The sequence below is a fragment of the Takifugu flavidus genome, unplaced genomic scaffold, assembly GCF_003711565.1.
Source record: "Takifugu flavidus isolate HTHZ2018 unplaced genomic scaffold, ASM371156v2 ctg211, whole genome shotgun sequence".
Lineage (NCBI taxonomy): Eukaryota > Metazoa > Chordata > Actinopteri > Tetraodontiformes > Tetraodontidae > Takifugu > Takifugu flavidus.
The window spans coordinates 5,586-23,168 of NW_026621884.1; the positions used below are offsets into that span (position 1 = coordinate 5,586).

General features: G+C 44.1%; 1 protein-coding gene across 1 annotated transcript in view; it reads left to right on the top strand.

The window, feature by feature from the left end:
* The first annotated feature begins 345 nt into the window (after positions 1 to 345).
* The window catches only part of LOC130519800 (NACHT, LRR and PYD domains-containing protein 12-like), a 39,722-nt gene continuing 22,484 nt past the window's right edge, over positions 346 to 17,583 (top strand). The window contains exons 1-4 of the mRNA XM_057023390.1: positions 346 to 435; positions 14,951 to 15,052; positions 15,324 to 15,436; positions 15,537 to 17,358. Coding sequence (XP_056879370.1) covers positions 434 to 435; positions 14,951 to 15,052; positions 15,324 to 15,436; positions 15,537 to 17,358 — 2,039 coding nt within the window. The 5' untranslated portion in view covers positions 346 to 433. The remainder of the gene's footprint in view (positions 436 to 14,950; positions 15,053 to 15,323; positions 15,437 to 15,536; positions 17,359 to 17,583) is intronic.

Below are 17,583 nucleotides of genomic sequence, written 5' to 3' on the forward strand. Positions count from 1 at the left end.
TCACGGATCCATGACTACAACATGTTGCTGCAAGTGCAGAGACGTTTGCTCTGGAAAGAACTTTAGAGCACATTCAGTGCTGCAGGATGAGGGGCTGGAAAAGGTGCCAGTTCTTTTCTCACTGCAGGGAACAGTTAAAAAAAGCAGCTTAAACTCTGAAAACATGAAAATTATACAGAGACATCAATGATTTATTGATTCAGTTGTTATCCAGAATGTATTAGAAATGTTCCTGTTTGATAAAAATGCAGTGAATTGGGATTATTTAACTACAACCTCTACAGATTATTTACCTTCATCACAGCCTCATCACTATTTCTGATGTTTCCTCAGGATGGACGAGGACAGAGCAGAGTCCACAGTGCCCAGCTGTGTGTCCCTGAAGACTGACCACTCCAAAGATGATATAATAGACTTCAGAAGTTCAGACAAAATGTAAGAAAACTAAAGCGTGATGATGTGTTTGTGTGCCAGCTGTTAGTCACATTAACAGCAGCAGGTTGTGAGTTTATTATTGGAGATGTTTAACACTTAAACCTCAGACAGTCATATAGTTACAGACTTAATGTGAATATTGTTGATTAGAAACAAGAATCATGTTCAAACTGAAAGATGAATTCAGACATAAATGCTGGAACAATATTGAGTCTTGATCAGGTTTTTTCATCCTATAAATCAAAGGACTAATAGAGATGTGTTTCATAGTGAGAGGGGGGAGCACATCCTATCAAACTGGGACCAGTCAGCTCCACCAGGAGAGTCCTCTTGTTCACAATCTGGAAGCAGATCTGGAGATGCTGAAATGAAGCCCAAACAAAGTAAAATTGTTCAATATAAAATTGAACTTGTGATGTCATGAATTTGTAGTTGTGTTGATGATTTATTATAGATGGAAATCATTGGTTTACTTATGTTCAGGAAGTGATCTGCAGGAGGTGATAGAAGGTCATAAGATGAGTCTGAAGAGAAGATGTGAACATGTGACTGAAGGAACTAATGAAGCAGGAAGTGGAACCCTGCTGAACAAGATCTACACTGAGCTCTACATCACTGAGGGACAAAGTGAGGAGGTGGACACACAACATGAGGTGAGACAGCTTGAGAGAACCTCCAAGAAGAACATCCAGGACACTCCAATCAAGTGCCAGGACATCTTCAAAGTCTTATCTGAGCAACAGAGACACATCAGAGTGGTTCTGACCAACGGTGTCGCCGGCGTTGGAAAAACCTTCTCAGTGCAGAAGTTCAGTCTGGACTGGGCAGAAGGTTTGGAGAACCAAGACATCAGTCTGGTGCTTCCGCTCTCATGGAGGGAGCTGAACTTGATCAGAGATGAGCAGCACAGTCTTCTCTCACTGCTTCATGTTTTCCATCCAACATTACAGAAGATCAGAGCAGAAGATCTGACTGTCTGGAAACTTCTGTTCATCTTTGATGGCCTGGATGAAAGCAGATTTTCACTGGGTTTCAACAACCATCAGGTCATCTCTGATGTCACACAAGTATCATCAGTTGGCGTGCTCCTGGTGAACCTCATCCAGGGGAACCTGCTTCCCTCAGCTCTCATCTGGATCACCTCCAGACCTGCAGCAGCCTATCAGATTCCTCCCTCGTGTGTTGACAGGATCACAGAAGTACGAGGCTTCACTGACTCCCAGAAGGAGGAGTACTTCAGGAGGAGGTTCAGTGATGAAGATCTGTCCAAGAGAATCATCTCACACATCAAGGCCTCCAGGAGCCTCCACATCATGTGTCTGATCCCAGTTTTCTGCTGGATCACTGCTATAGTTCTGGAGGACATGATGACCAGAGACCAGAGAGGAGAGCTGCCCAAAACCCTGACTGACCTCTACTCACACTTCCTGAGGGTTCAGATAAAGAGGAAGAAGCAGAAGTTCGGAGGAAAGCAGAGACCAGAGGAACTGACTGAGGCTGATAAAGAACTCCTTCTGAAGTTGGGTCGGCTGGCGTTTGAACATCTGGAGAAAGGAAAGATCATGTTCTACTCAGAAGACCTGGAGCAATGTGGACTGGACGTCTCCGAGGTGTCGGTGTACTCAGGAGTTGTACAGAGATCTTCAAAAGACAGAGTGTGATCTTCCAGAAATCAGTCTACTGCTTTGTTCATCTGAGCATTCAGGAGTTTCTGGCTGCCGTCTACACATTCCACTGTTACACCATCAATAAAAGGATTATGGAGTCTTTCCCAAAATATTTGAAACCAAACCCCTTTTCCTGGTTTGTTGGGTTGTTTAATAACGATCCAGTCACATCTCTTGATGACTTCCTCAGGAGAGCACTAATGAAATCTCTTGAAAGTAAAAATGGCCACCTGGACTTGTTTGTTCGCTTCCTTCATGGTCTCTCTCTGGAGTCCATCAGAGGATCTTGGGTGGACTGTTGGATCAGATGGACAGCCACCCAGAAACCATCCAGAAGGTCCTCAACAACCTGAAGAAGGTGAACAGTGATAAAATCTCCCCAGACAGAAGCATCAACATCTTCCACTGTCTGATGGAGATGAAGGATCAGTCAGTCCATCAGGAGATCCAAGAGTTCCTGAAGTCAGAGAAGAACTCAGTGAGGAAACTGTCAGAGATCCACTGTTCAGCTCTGGCCTACATGCTGCAGATGTCAGAGGAGGTTCTGGATGAGCTGAACCTGTGGCTGTACAACACCTCAGAGGAGGGACGACGTCGCCTGATTCCAGCTGTGAGGAACTGCAGGAAGGCCGTGTAAGTCCAGATGTGATTAAGAACACAGGCTGTTAACAGCAGACATGAGTGACTCTGTCAGGAAAAGGCACCATTGAGTGATCTCACCAGACACTTTGTTCTTCTAGTGTTGTCCAGTGTTAGAAGCTTTTAAATTCCATGTCTGAAGGTTAAAGGTCATCTGGTTCACAGCTACAGCTGGGAATTTAACTTAAAAACTATCTCTGTTCTGTTTTATACCTCCTAAAGAACATCTCCATTTCTGACCGATTATTTTTGGGTGACTATCTGAAACACCAGATGTTCTGTCGACTGTTTTCCTGTTCAGGTTTTCAGAAACGAGTGTGGACTCAACATATCTGCTCATATCTGACAGGTTGTATTTTGTCTTTATTCAGTTTAAGGTACTGCAGGTTATCAGAGCTCAGCTGTGACTCTCTGGCCTCGGCGCTGAGGTCCAATCCCTCCCATCTGAGGGTTCTGGACCTGAACTCCAACAGTCTAAAGGATTCAGGGGTGAAGCTGCTCTGTTCTGGACTGGAGAGTCCAAACTGTAAGCTGGAGACTCTCAGGTCAGTTCAGCTGTGTCTAAAGTCCGTATTTCATTCATCTACAAAGATTCCAAGCAGATTTATTTGGAACTAAGCAAAGCAAAATCTGAACACGTCTGACTGAAACAAATGGGATTTATTGTGGTTTTTAGATTAAAGGACTGCAATTTATCAGAGATCAGCTGTGTCTCTCTGGCCTCGGTGCTGAGGTCCAATCCCTCCCATCTGAGAGAACTGGACCTGAGTGAGAACCAGCTGAAGGATCCAGGAGTGAAGCAGCTCTGTGGTTTTCTCCAGGATCCTCTCTGTGAGCTGGAGACTCTCAGGTCAGCTTTCTTTTATCTTCGACATAACAACTAAACAATGAAAGGCTTCAAGATAAACTCCATTGACTTTTGGAGAAGAGAAGTGTAGTATGAATTTAAATGAGCCATTGAAAGTCAATTTTATAGATACTTTTTAACTGTGTTGTTGATGTAATATCCCAGTTTATCAGTGGGGGGCAGAGCTCTCCTGACTCCAAGGGCCCTGATTAAATAATGAAATAAAGTGAAATAATGATTTTGAGAAAGTGTAATATGACTTTTCCTCCAATAAGAGATCATTTCTTGCCATGATTCCTTATCCAGACTGAGTGACTGCAGTTTATCAGAGATCAGCTGTGTCTCTCTGGCCTCGGCGCTGAGGTCCAATCCCTCCCATCTGAGGGTTCTGGACCTGAGTGAGAACCAGCTGAAGGATCCAGCAGTGAAGCTGCTCTGTGGTTTTCTCCAGGATCCTCTCTGTAAGCTGGAGACTCTCAGGTCAGTCAGAGATGCAGTACTTTCCCAGGTGTAACTAGTTAGACAATAAATGTTTACATGTTTGATCTTTGTTATAAACGTAGTGTTACAGTTCTCAGAAAAAAGACCACACAGGACAGATTTGCAGTATTAAATTGGTTGTGGAAATCTGTCCCATGTGAGGATGGTCATCAATGACTAGAAAGGAAGTATCAGTTGTAGATTTGTCTTGTTTTATTTTAGGCTGGCCACAAAACCGCCCAACATTCAGACCAATCAAAAATGGTTCTTCCTGTCTTTTAAAGATCAGAAGGAAAACTAGAAAACCCAAAAAGAAAGCTGCTGCAGTGTGCCATGCCCCTTCTCTACTGAGGAAAGCCATCCCAAAAAGAGAAAAGCCCAAGTGTGAAGTGAGCACCCTGTTAAACCTTGGTACCGAAAGCCTGCAGTCATTCTCATCTTAGGTGGCTTCATTCCAGCCAGAAGCCCAAACCTGCCTCCCTCTTAAAGGGGCAGCAGGTCAGTCCAACCACAGAAACCTTCATGAAGATCTGAAGCTTTCAGCATCCACAATTGTTGCACCTCACTTCCATTGGAGTCCAAATCAGAAGTCAACAAGTTGATTCTACACCGATTCTACACAATGCAGCCATTTTAAAAATGTTTCCATCCATAACTTTTCACACATTTTTATATAAATCTGTTTGTTCATCGCCTCCTTCTTTTGTAATGATCGTTAAAGAAAATGACCTTATTTGAGTTTTTCTCCTCACAAATATGACTTTCTATGAACGATGCAATAAATGCAGCTTGCAATCTAAGACAATATGGAAGTATGTGTCTATAATAGTAGTGGAAGTAGTTCATAAAATAATACATTTGCTCTTCTAATCGAATCTCTCTATGTTATTGAAGAAACACCTGCTCTTAGTCAACAAAATCTAAGACATCAACCAAAAATCCTAATTTTCTATAATCTAATATAAAACAGGAGAGAAGACTCTTTCTGCAGAGACACTGGTGGCAGGAATGCAGAAGTATCACCTGCTCAACTTGGAAGGTGGAGCAGAAACCACCAGCTGAGAAGGTCCTCAGCAAGAGGAAGTGGTGGAGAACCATGAAACTTGCTAAGGTCCACCTCAGCTCCAGAGACGGGCTGAGCTGGAGCTGTGGCACCAGGTATCGCCCAGAAGAGCCTCCAACAAACAAGCTCTTCTCTTGGGAGGAGAGGGCTTTGAATCTCAGCTCAGTGTGCTTGTCTCTAGTAGGTGGCAGCTGCACCTTTTCCTGAGGTCCTTGTTGATGCCCTGAGGGGAATTGATGCTCCTGCAATGTTTTCTGGCAGCATTGAGCTTGCAGTGGGGCAATCAAACACACTGTGGGGGGGCTCTCTTTCCTTCTCTCATCTGGAGAACAAGTGACACCAGCTGCCAATCATTGTTGGAGAAATGTGCAGTCAGGGGAACGATGCGTCCAGACTATAGCCACCCTTCCAGCATCCAGCAGTGTCTAAAACCTTTGATTTGGTTTCACCAGAGAGTGTAGGGATTGCAGGGTCGCTGCAGCATCGCCCACAAGCTGTCAGGAGTGGGTCGCTTTGTCCCAACTCCTGACAAGAGTTGAGTGCTATTGAGAAATGTGGTTTCACAAACTTGGAAGGTATTTTGACACACACACACTTTACATACGCTGTAGATCTTGTCCAACCGCCCTGAAAGAACCCAAAATAGGAACATACGGCAGATAAGCCGGTGCAGGACCAGAGGTTTGTTGCTTGTAAGCTGTGTTTTGCTCTGGTACATGTTGATTTTTATTTGTCTTCTCTCAAAATAATTGTTATTTTAGATTAAGAGACTGCAGTTTATCCAAGACCGGCTGTGATTCTGTGGCCTCAGCTCTGAAGTCCAACCTCTCCCATCTGAGGGTTCTGGACCTGAGCAAAAACACGTTGCAGGATTCAGGAGTGAAGCGGCTCTGTTCTGGACTGGAGAGTCCAAACTGTAAACTGGAGAGGCTCAGGTCAGTCTTCATTTTTCTACCTATATACCAGCTGCTAAGATGGTGAAGTGAGGCTGTTCTCAACACTGCTGTGATGCACCACATTAAAAAAATTCCTTGTAATATCGTGAATTCAGGTCTGACCCAACTAAGAACTAACGTAGGTTTAGTACTGACGCAGATAACATGCAGACCTGCACCGTATAACCTCATCCTGCATTTTTCAGATTAGAGCGCTGCAGTTTATCAGAGATCAGCTGTGGCTCTCTGGCCTCGGCGCTGAGGTCCAATCCCTCCCATCTCAGAGAACTGGACCTGAGTCAGAACCAGCTGAAGGATCCAGGAGTGAAGCTGCTCTGTGGTTTTCTCCACTTTCCAAACTGCCGACTGGAAACTCTGAGGTAAACACCATTCTCAAAAATGTCCATTATTCCATCCGAGGGTCCTCACACTTTCTGAGTGTGTGTGTTGTGCCCAGTTCCTTCAGGAGGGAGGGCCACACGGGGACCACTTATTCATGATAAGTTGATTTAAGGACAATGAAAAAGCCGACAGATGGTAACCAAAATTAGACAAAACTAGGTGAGGGTGCCTGGTAGACACCAGCCAACGAGGAGGGAGATGGTGAGGGAGACAGGAAGTCATCTAAGACAGGTTGTGCCTTTAAAGATGAGCCACAGGTGAGACGGATCTCCATGATGAGATGGGAGGGAAAGAGGTGGGAGAACCTGGGAAGAGTGAGGGCCAGAACAATATATATTCTCCTTTGGAACAGTGCAAACCTGAGAGGTTGGAATTGTGGTAATTACATATTACTATCATTTTTTAACCTGTAACTAAATTAAATATTTACAGATCATGCCTTTGATTAACGTTTCAGATTAATACTGGTTTCACTTATAACCTTATAAAAGTTTCCCTTCTTTATTTAGATTAAGGGACTGCAGCTTATCAAAGATCAGCTGTGGCTCTCTGGCCTCGGCGCTGAGGTCCAATCCCTCCCATCTCAGAGAACTGGACCTCAGGCTCAACAAGCTGCAGGATTCAGAGCTGAAGCTGCTGTCTGATCTCGTAGAGAATCCAGACTATGGGCTGGAGACATTGAGTCATGGCTGGTGGTAGCCAGTCAACTCCCGCTCATCTGCTGCATCACTCACTGACCACTGGTGAAGAGCATCTGTGGAAACATCTGCCGTCTACTCCGTCTATAGATGAAAAATTCAGTTTTTAAAAAGCGGTGGTGGACTTTCAGGAGATCAGTCGATGGTCGACAAAGCAGAAGCAGCTTCGCCTTGAAGTTAAATTAGTACCTGGTATCACACAATGCATCTTTATAAAGTTCTAAATGGCTCCTCGGCCACTCTAATAAGCATGGAAACATTCTCTTAATTGTCTCTTCAAATGTCTGTATTATACGTTACTATTTTACATCATGCCTTCAGAATCTTTAGGGTTTAGTATCATCCACGGCTATCGGTGGGAACCGCAGGTCATTTGACTTTAGTCAATCTGGTAAATGTTATCTGATTTATTGCAATCGAATAAAAACAACTAATAAATGTTTGAAATAGTAAATAAAAAGAAGCAAAATGACCAAATAAAACTCCCATGAATACTGTAAATTTAAAGATGTCAAGAATGGAATATCAGCTTAAATGGAATCAAACATAAAGTGAAAAGGCCTCCTTTAAGTTTACTGCAAAATAAACACTAAATCAAGAGCGTCACGTGCCAAAAACGTCTCATTCTCTTCTGTCTCCACTCATTCTTTTATATTCTCTTAAGATAATGGGGACGGGGTCGTGTGATAACAAAACAACCTAATTGGGGACTTCTTCAGAAGTTTCTATGTTGGCTTCCACAGATTGTGCATCCACTAAAAACTCAGTGTTTTTGAGGAACTACCAGGAGCGGCTGGAGTGGAGCCCAATGACACTAGGCTGAAGGCTGGTGAGTTTACTGGGAGACAGGAGGTGCAGGCAGGTCAGAGGCAAACAGGTTCAGCAACAGGAGGTCAGGCAGGTCAGAAGTGCTGGAGAGTCTTGCATAGAAATACGGAAGAACAATCTGGCAAAGAGTGAGAGTGCAGGGGAGGCTGATAGCAGGGCTGATTGGGAATGAGCTGCACCTGTGCTGCAGGTGAGTGGAGCAGAGGCAGGGGGACAGGAGGGAACTGGGGAAATGGAGCTGTGACAGGTACCTCCGCTAAAAGCCAATCAGATTGCGTGAATTCCCAATTATTCTGATTAGGGCAACTCTCTCCAAAGTAGAACGTAAGTATGAAATTTAAAATGACAATATTTACTTAAAATTGCAGCACAGACCAGTTCTTTGCTCCGACTGGGCCGTTAGTACTGACGGCACAACTGTCCAGTCAGCTGGTGAGTGTCGGGTACTGAGTTCACTTTTGACCAGGTAGGACATAATTAACATATAAAGTATGTTTTGTTAAACTAAACGATGGGTGTGAGGAACCACCGACAACAAACAATGTTTCCAAAATTTAAATTTTCGTATTTTGTTATGAAGCCCGGAGGGCTGAAGCAGGACCGCTGTTAAATGTATCAGTCCGCGCTTCCAGTTCTGGTGCAACGTCCAGTTCTAAATGTATGAATCCGCGCATTGACGTTTCAACGTCCCATCAGTAAACGGAGAGATTTGGATATAGTCCCCCTTAGGTGGTGTTTTTAGAGCAGTTCTTAACAACTTTCTCTTTGCCTGATAAGAGGTCCAAACATTATTTCACTTCCCTATAAAATACTCTTTCAATTTGCTGTTCAAGATCAGATACCACCAGGTATAATTCATCCTCTAAATTTTCACAATTTTTTATTCTGTCAGGCTGTTTTTAGACCTTGGCAACATAAAATACTCAACTGGTATTATGTCAGGCTGGTTTACATCACATTAAAGAAGCCAGCAGAAATAAAGCACAACAGTTACAGACTACGCAAAATAATATAGAGGATATAAAAAACAGTGCTGAGATGGGTTTGTGTCACTTTAAAAAATCAAAGCATTTTTCTTTATGTGCCAGCAATGAACACAATCTAAGAAGTCTCTGACACTAAACATATGGACCTGCTATAGAACAAACTAAAGATTTGTTGTTATTAAGATAAAGAAATGCAACATTTCCCCCAGAGAAACGATGGCGATGGAAAAAGCCCTGGCTGTGGTGTGCATCACAGCAGGCGTGGGTTCTCCTCTCTGGAGTCATGCGGGTCTCCTTTGAAGGGCAGATGAGGAGGTTGGTTACAGATTCCCGTCAGAAAGATGATTACGGTGCCAAAGGTCATCACCGGGGTAAGCCAGGAAGAGGCAGAGTCGGTCTACTGTACGAGCGATGCCGCTCCAGTTATCCTCTCCTGTCAGGACCAGACATTTACGCCACTTTTGATCTTTTTAAATCAGACTTTGGGTTGAGGACTCTGTTTGAACCATCTGAGCTCATTGTAGTCGTTCTTGTTGCGCATGTGTTTAATGATGTAGTGGCTCCATCCACAGCCGGCTTGATCTCTGCGTACAGCTGATCGCTCGCTCCTCCCTCTTCTTGTGGTTTCACAGCTACACACAGACACCAAAGCTCAGAACTCAAATGAAGCTACTTATGCTTCTATATCTCATGTGTTTAAATGTTTCTGGAAACGTACTGGCAGCGTGTGTGACTCGGGTCACCAGTCCGTGTCTCCCAGACTGTTTCTCAAACATCAGCTCACTGCGGGACTTCACACTGTATTACTCCTCCGCCGAGGCCATGTAGCCCACTGAGCTGGATCGCCGCGTAACGCTCCATCCCAGTACGGCTCTGCCTCAGCAGGGCGGGACATGCGCAAGATGCGGGTAATCGCTCGAGGAAGAGCTGGCAGAAAAAGAAAACAGGATTTGGAACACTGATACTGATGTTGTATGTCTGTGTGTTATAGTGGGGAAAAACCACATGTTCATATATCCTCTTTCAATGTTGTTAAGTCACATGTTCATATATCCTCTTATATATGTTATTAAGTCACATGTTCATATATCCTCTTTCATATTTTATTAAGTCACATGTTCATATATCCTCTTTCATATGTTATTAAGTCATAGGTTCATATATCCTCTTTCATATCTTATTAAGTCACATGTTCATATATCCTCTTTCGTATGTTATTAAGTCACATGTTCATATATCCTCTTTCATATGTTATTGTTTGTGGTTCGGTTCTGTCGTCGTCGGCGCGACTTCTCACCTCTCCTACCTGCAGGAACGGCATTCAGGGGGGGCCGATCTCCGAAGAGCGCTGAGCCTCCAGCGCACCTGCAGCTCGTTACGCCTAAATCAGGAAGACAATAGTTAACAGCAAACGAAATAATTAAAATAAAAAGAATAAGCTTAGAATAAGCAAGGGATTGTGCAGTACACAGTCACAGATTCTCAATTTAATTTTTATGCGCTTTTCTGTGAACTTAGATTTGTTTTTTTGTTTTTTTTGAAACTTTACTGTGTTTCCTTATATGTTTATCTGCTTTGTGTTATGTGACTGAGGATCGAAACATTTTTACATGCATATTATGGGATAACTTAAATTACATTTGTGTAATGCTAATAGTTTAATATCATACTGTCTAAATATTTGCATGAGGAAGTTTATGTAATGACAGAAACTACATTTTGGGTACAAATAAAGTTGATGAGTCCTTATATTTTCTGTTAAGTTTAAATGTATTTTTTATTTTACTCTTTATTTGCATATTTGAATGAAACTTGAACGCAAAGTTGTCTGCTCCTTTGTTTACTTCCGGTTCCTGTCGCTAGTTTCCGGTCTCGTGAGCTAACTCTCGCTAGCTTGTCACTGACGGTGGTTGTCAGCGCAGCATCAGCGAGTCTCCAGCCCGGACGCGGCTCCTTCGTGCGTCCACAGAGGCTCCGTCTGTCTCCTACTGACTTGTATCTCTACATTTTGTCGTTGCTGCTGGTTGTCAAACGTTTGCTGGAACTTGTGGCGCTCGGCTGCCGGCGACGGCAACTATATCTGTTTTAAAGAAGCGGAGGAGACCGCGGAGGAGGTTCCGAGGATGAACCCTCAGTGCGCCCGCTGTGGGAAGATCGTCTACCCGACAGAGAAAGTGAGCTGCCTGGACAAGGTGAGCTGGATGACCCGGAGAAGCGTCCTTTTAGTCCGTTTTTGCGAGGATGACAGAAACGGGAACCTTTGGGCAGGTCCTGTGAAGTTGGACACGTCGGTGATTGAGAAGTGGAAGGAAAACGACCCTTAAATGTTGGGGTCCAGGGTTGTGTCTGGTTTGTCCTGCAGGGGGCGTGAGGAGCTCAATTGGCGGCAGCTGGTGCTGAGGCAGGCGCACCTGTGGGCAATTAACACCTGGAGGAGGGAGCGCCTGGCGATCAGGGCCAGAGTGTTGCGGCTTTGTTGCTCTGTCTTCCCGGCACGTTTAAGGGCTTCACGCCGTCTGCTGGACCTGAGAAGTGCAGAACCTGTCTCCCGAGCTCCCTGCAGTCCAGGAGGACTGCTTCTGTCTTCTTTGAGTGTTCCCCTGTCAATAAAACTCATTTGGACCTTTTTACCACTGTGTTCTGGCCTGCTCTCGGGTTCTGTTAAAACCCAAAATCTAACAGATACTTGATTTAGTGATTTTTCCCAACAGGCGGTGTTTGATTAGAAACTCTTTCTGAACTCTGGTGCTCTGAAACATCTCCGCTTCCATTTTCAGCTGTTTTTATTCTCAATAACATCAAATCATCCATCCATCCAAATCGTGGTCCTGTTGGACCACCAAAGGACAAACACTTTCCATTTAGCACGGACAAAAAAAACCCAAATCCTGTTTAGCAATGAAGCTGTGGGGAGAGTTTGAGGAGCGTTTCTGAGGAGCGTTTCATTCCTTCAAAAAAGCAGAACATGAAGCTCCAGAAAAGGTTTTTGTATCAAGTTTCCAACAGAACGAGGACAAGTGGGTAAAAGCGCCACTTTAAAGCCTCCAGGCCTCAGGAAACATCCACCTTTAGGATGCCTGACTTTAGAGGATCGTCGGTTCGCTCCGAGCACAAGAACAAACATGTTTAACCTCAGTCCAAGAACATCTGACCTGAAATGATCAAAAACCTTCAGCGTAAAAAGATGGTGGAGAGAAAGCTGCTGGGAGGTTCTCAGAAGAGAAGTGGCATTAAAGCCAGCTGGAAGAGTCCAGCCTGCTTCCTGCTCCTCCAAACAGGCGTCTCCACACCAACACTGAGGAACACGGGCTTCTGTTCTTCCTTCTTCTCTTCTGACTATTGTGTGTTTGATGAATGCAGCATCCACTCACTGCCCCCCCCCCCCCCCCCTCATTTACACTGCTCCTGGTTTCACAATGGTCGTCAAACTGGTTTCACCAGCTTCACATCAGTCGCTCAGAAAGCTCAGATTTGGAGATAGTTGCCTTTTTCGGATTGTCTCGCCCCGAATTTCAGATGGGAAGAAGTTTTTTTCTTTTTCCTTTGGAAGACAAAATGTTCAACATGATAATTTCTGAAGAGATGAAAATACGACACTAGAGGTCAGAAGGTTGGGCGGAAGTTTTCTGGTCTTGTGGAAGGATGAAACCTTTGAACTCTGACAGTTCAAAGCTGAAGAATGAGATGATCCTCCCCAAAGGGATGGCGAGGTCCAGACAATAAACCTGAGTGTTTTTGTGTCCGGTTATTAACATGTTCCATGCTTTTCCTTCTGCAACAGTTCATCACACCTGCTCAGGGAAACCTCGGTGTAAAGGAGGTGAAGCCGTGCCTCAGTGACTCTACTTTGTTGTTTTAGAAACTTACAGTTATTATATGAATATACAGTGTGCACGTACGCGCACACGTGTGTATAAACACTTAATACACGCAGATACGTGTCTGTATATAAACCAGATCCTCCTGTAATAAAGAACTAAAGGCTGACTGTTGTCACGTGACCTGTCTCCGTCTGTGTCCGATGATGGAACCTGCCGGGAACATCTGGTCCACAGAAAAAGCAAAACAGCTCACAGAACTGGTCCAGTTTAGACCCAAAAATGACAATAATGAAAATGTGACAGGTGAAGATTTAAAGCTCAACGCAGCTGAAGAAGTTCCAAAAAGGAGAAATATCATGTGATGCTTTACCGCCACCCGGTGGACACGCGTGGAACTGCAGACAATAGTTAAACGCGCTCCGACACATTCTGACCTCTGCTGCTCCTCCTGGACTCCAGGGCTGCAGAAATATGCTGCTTTTACAAGTCTTTAAAATCTGTGAAGCATCATAAATCTTATTTAGTTAACTAGGTTGAATAATGGTGGAGAATGGTGTCCGAAAAGCGTCTTTATTCTAAAGTGAACAAGAACAGTTCGGTCCGCGTTCACAGAGAGGCGGAGAGACCTCGAGAGAGCCCAAAACAAGTCCGCTAGGAAAACTCTCAGAAATAGTCAAGCCACAGAAGTCAGGGTTTGGCGATGAGGACGAAAACACTCCGCCGCTGGCAGACAGGAGTTCTGTCCTTAAATCTAACGGGAGATTGAAGAGAGACCGCAGGTGCGTGTGTCTGCGGGGCCAGCTGTGGCTGATGAGCGGCTCCTCCACGCCCCCTGCAGGTAGACACCAGCAACAACGGTCCCAGAAACTGGGAACCCAACAAACCAGTTTTTAAAAGTATTCCTTTCAGACTAAGCAGGAAGACTGAAGACCGACAAGGTGAGTAAACGAAGAGTATTATTGAAAAGAATTGACAGTTGTGTTTGGAGATAAAATCAAGATTTGATTCAACTAGACGATCCAATGAGACTTCATATTTAGTTTTAGCACAAAACATCATTATACATTATTAATGAATAGGTCTTATTTAACTTTCTTATAGTCTGGCTTTAGTTATAGTTGAATAGTCTTTCTAAGTGAAGTTTAGTTTATTTTTCTGCTCTTTGCTACTGATTCTAAAAGAACTTTAAACCCTCCCAGAACGCTTTAATGGTAGTAATATATACGCCATAAATCTGTTGATTAGGTTTTAAAAGTGAAAGTATTCTGTTCAGACAAAGCAGGAAGAGTGACATTTTTGTGACAGGTGAAAAGCTCTTAGAGTTATTAGAGTTGTTCAACAGTCCAGGTTACAGATGGATATTTTGGTATTATTTAAGACAAAAAACTTTTAAAATAACTAAATAAATAAATCCACACAGGATCACAGGACACCAACAGGATTTTGGGTTCATGTTGCACGTTTTCTCACAGTGGTTTATTGTTCTATGTTGTGGAACCACTGTGAAAGAAATGCAGGAGTGGGTGTCATTTCTTTCATGTATTTTAAATAGAGCAGTGATCTTTGAGGACTTGGATTATAGAAATAATTGAAGAGGGGAACAAAGGAGGGAAGTTAAAAAGTCCTGACTAGTATGTTTATGCAGCACCAAATCATTTAGTGGCTGAGCTGAAGACAGTCCTTTCACCATGTTGGCCTGTGGAAAACCAGTGTTGTCGGCCCGATGGACCAGCGTCCCCGTCGTTGCCGGACCACCGTTGGCCACCAGTTGGGTTTTTGGGATCAAAGTGGGGGCGTTTCCTGTATCCGGTTCTCCTCACGGATCCATGACTACAACATGTTGCTGCAAGTGCAGAGACGTTTGCTCTGGAAAGAACTTTAGAGCACATTCAGTGCTGCAGGATGAGGGGCTGGAAAAGGTGCCTGTTCTTTTCTCACTGCAGGGAACAGTTAAAAAAAGCAGCTTAAACTCTGAAAACATGAAAATTATACGGATACATCATTGATTTATTGATTCAGTTGTTATCCAGAATGTATTAGAAATGTTCCTGTTTGATAAAAATGCAGTGAATTGGGATTATTTAACTACAACCTCTACAGATTATTTACCTTCATCACAGTCTCATCACTATTTCTGATGTTTCCTCAGGATGGACGAGGACAGAGCAGAGTCCACAGTGTCCAGCTGTGTGTCCCTGAAGAGTGGCCGGTCCAAAGATGCAATAATAACCTTCAGAAGTTCAGACAAAATGTAAGAAAACTAAAGTGTGATGATGTGTTTGTGTGCCAGCTGTTAGTCACATTAACAGCAGCAGGTTGTGAGTTTATTATTGGAGATGTTTAACACTTAAACCTCAGACAGTCATATAGTTACAGACTTAATGTGAATATTGTTGATTAGAAACAAGAATCATGTTTTAAACTGAAAGATGAATTCAGACATAAATGCTGGAACAATATTGAGTCTTGATCAGGTTCTTTCATCCTATAAATCAAAGGACTAATAGAGATGTGTTTCATAGTGAGAGGGGGGAGCACATCCTATCAAACTGGGACCAGGCAGCTCCACCAGGAGAGTCCTCTTGTTCACAATCTGGAAGCAGATCTGGAGATGCTGAAATGAAGCCCAAACAAAGTAAAATTGTTCAATATAAAATTGGACTTGTGATGTCATGAATTTGTAGTTGTGTTGATGATTTATTCTAGATGGAAATCATTGGTTTACTTATTTTCAGGAAGTGATCTGCAGGAGGTGATAGAAGGTCATAAGATGAGTCTGAAGAGAAGATGTGAACATGTGACTGAAGGAACTAATGAAGCAGGAAGTGGAACCCTGCTGAACACGATCTACACTGAGCTCTACATCACTGAGGGACAAAGTGAGGAGGTGGACACACAACATGAGGTGAGACAGCTTGAGAGAACCTCCAAGAAGGACATCCAGGACACTCCAGTCAAGTGCCAGGACATCTTCAAAGTCTTATCTGAGCAACAGAGACACATCAGAGTGGTTCTGACCAACGGTGTCGCCGGCGTTGGAAAAACCTTCTCAGTGCAGAAGTTCAGTCTGGACTGGGCAGAAGGTTTGGAGAACCAAGACATCAGTCTGGTGCTTCCGCTCTCATTCAGGGAGCTGAACTTGATCAGAGATGAGCAGCACAGTCTTCTCTCACTGCTTCATGTTTTCCATCCAACATTACAGAAGATCAGAGCAGAAGATCTGACTGTCTGGAAACTTCTGTTCATCTTTGATGGCCTGGATGAAAGCAGATTTTCACTGGATTTCAACAAGCATCAGGTCATCTCTGATGTCACACAAGTATCGTCCATTGACGTGCTCCTGGTGAACCTCATCCAGGGGAACCTGCTTCCCTCAGCTCTCATCTGGATCACCTCCAGACCTGCAGCAGCCTATCAGATTCCTCCCTCGTGTGTTGACAGGATCACAGAAGTACGAGGCTTCACTGATTCCCAGAAGGAGGAGTACTTCAGGAGGAGGTTCAGTGATGAAGATCTGTCCAAGAGAATCATCTCACACATCAAGGCCTCCAGGAGCCTCCACATCATGTGTCTGATCCCAGTTTTCTGCTGGATCACTGCTATAGTTCTGGAGGACATGATGACCAGAGAGCAGAGAGGAGAGCTGCCCAAAACCCTGACTGACCTCTACTCACACTTCCTGATGGTTCAGATAAAGAGGAAGAAGCAGAAGTATGGAGGAAAGCAGAGACCAGGGAAACTGACTAAGGCTGACAAAAAACTCCTTCTGAAGATGGGTTGGCTGGCGTTTGAACATCTGGAGAAAGGAAACATCATGTTCTACTCAGAAGACCTGAAGCAATGTGGACTGGACGTCTCCGAGGTGTCGGTGTACTCAGGAGTTTGTACAGAGATCTTCAAAAGAGAGAGTGTGATCTTCCAGAAATCAGTCTACTGCTTTGTTCATCTGAGCATTCAGGAGTTTCTGGCTGCCGTCTACATGTTCCACTGTTACACCATCAAGAATAAAGGGATTATGGAGTCTTTTCTAAAATATTCGAAACAACACCCCTTTTCCGGGTTTGCTGGGTTGTTTAATAACGATCCAGTCACATCTCTTGATGACTTCCTCAGGAGAGCACTAATTAAATCTCTCAAAAGTAAAAATGGCCACCTGGACTTGTTTGTTCGCTTCCTTCATGGTCTCTCTCTGGAGTCCAATCAGAGGATCTTGGGTGGACTGTTGGATCAGATGGAGAACCACCCAGAAACCATCCAGAAGGTCCTCAACAACCTGAAGGAGGTGAACAGTGATAAAATCTCCCCAGACAGAAGCATCAACATCTTCCACTGTCTGACGGAGATGAAGGATCAGTCAGTCCATCAGGAGATCCAAGAGTTCCTGAAGTCAGAGAAGAAATCAGAGAGGAGACTGTCACTGATCCACTGTTCAGCTCTGGCCTACCTGCTGCAGATGTCAGAGGAGGTTCTGGATGAGCTGAACCTGCAGCAGTACAACACCTCAGTGGAGGGACGACGTTGCCTGATTCCAGCTGTGAGGAACTGCAGGAAGGCCGTGTAAGTCCAGATGTGATTAAGAACACAGGCTGTCGACAGCAGACATGAGTGACTCTGTCAGGAAAAGGCTCCATTGAGTGATCTCACCAGACACTTTGTTCTTCTCGTGTTGTCCAGTGTTAGAAGCTTTTAAATTCCATGTCTGAAGGTTAAAGGTCATCTGGTTCACAGCTCCAGCTGGGAATTTAACTTTAAAGCCATCTCTGTTCTGTTTTATACCTCCTA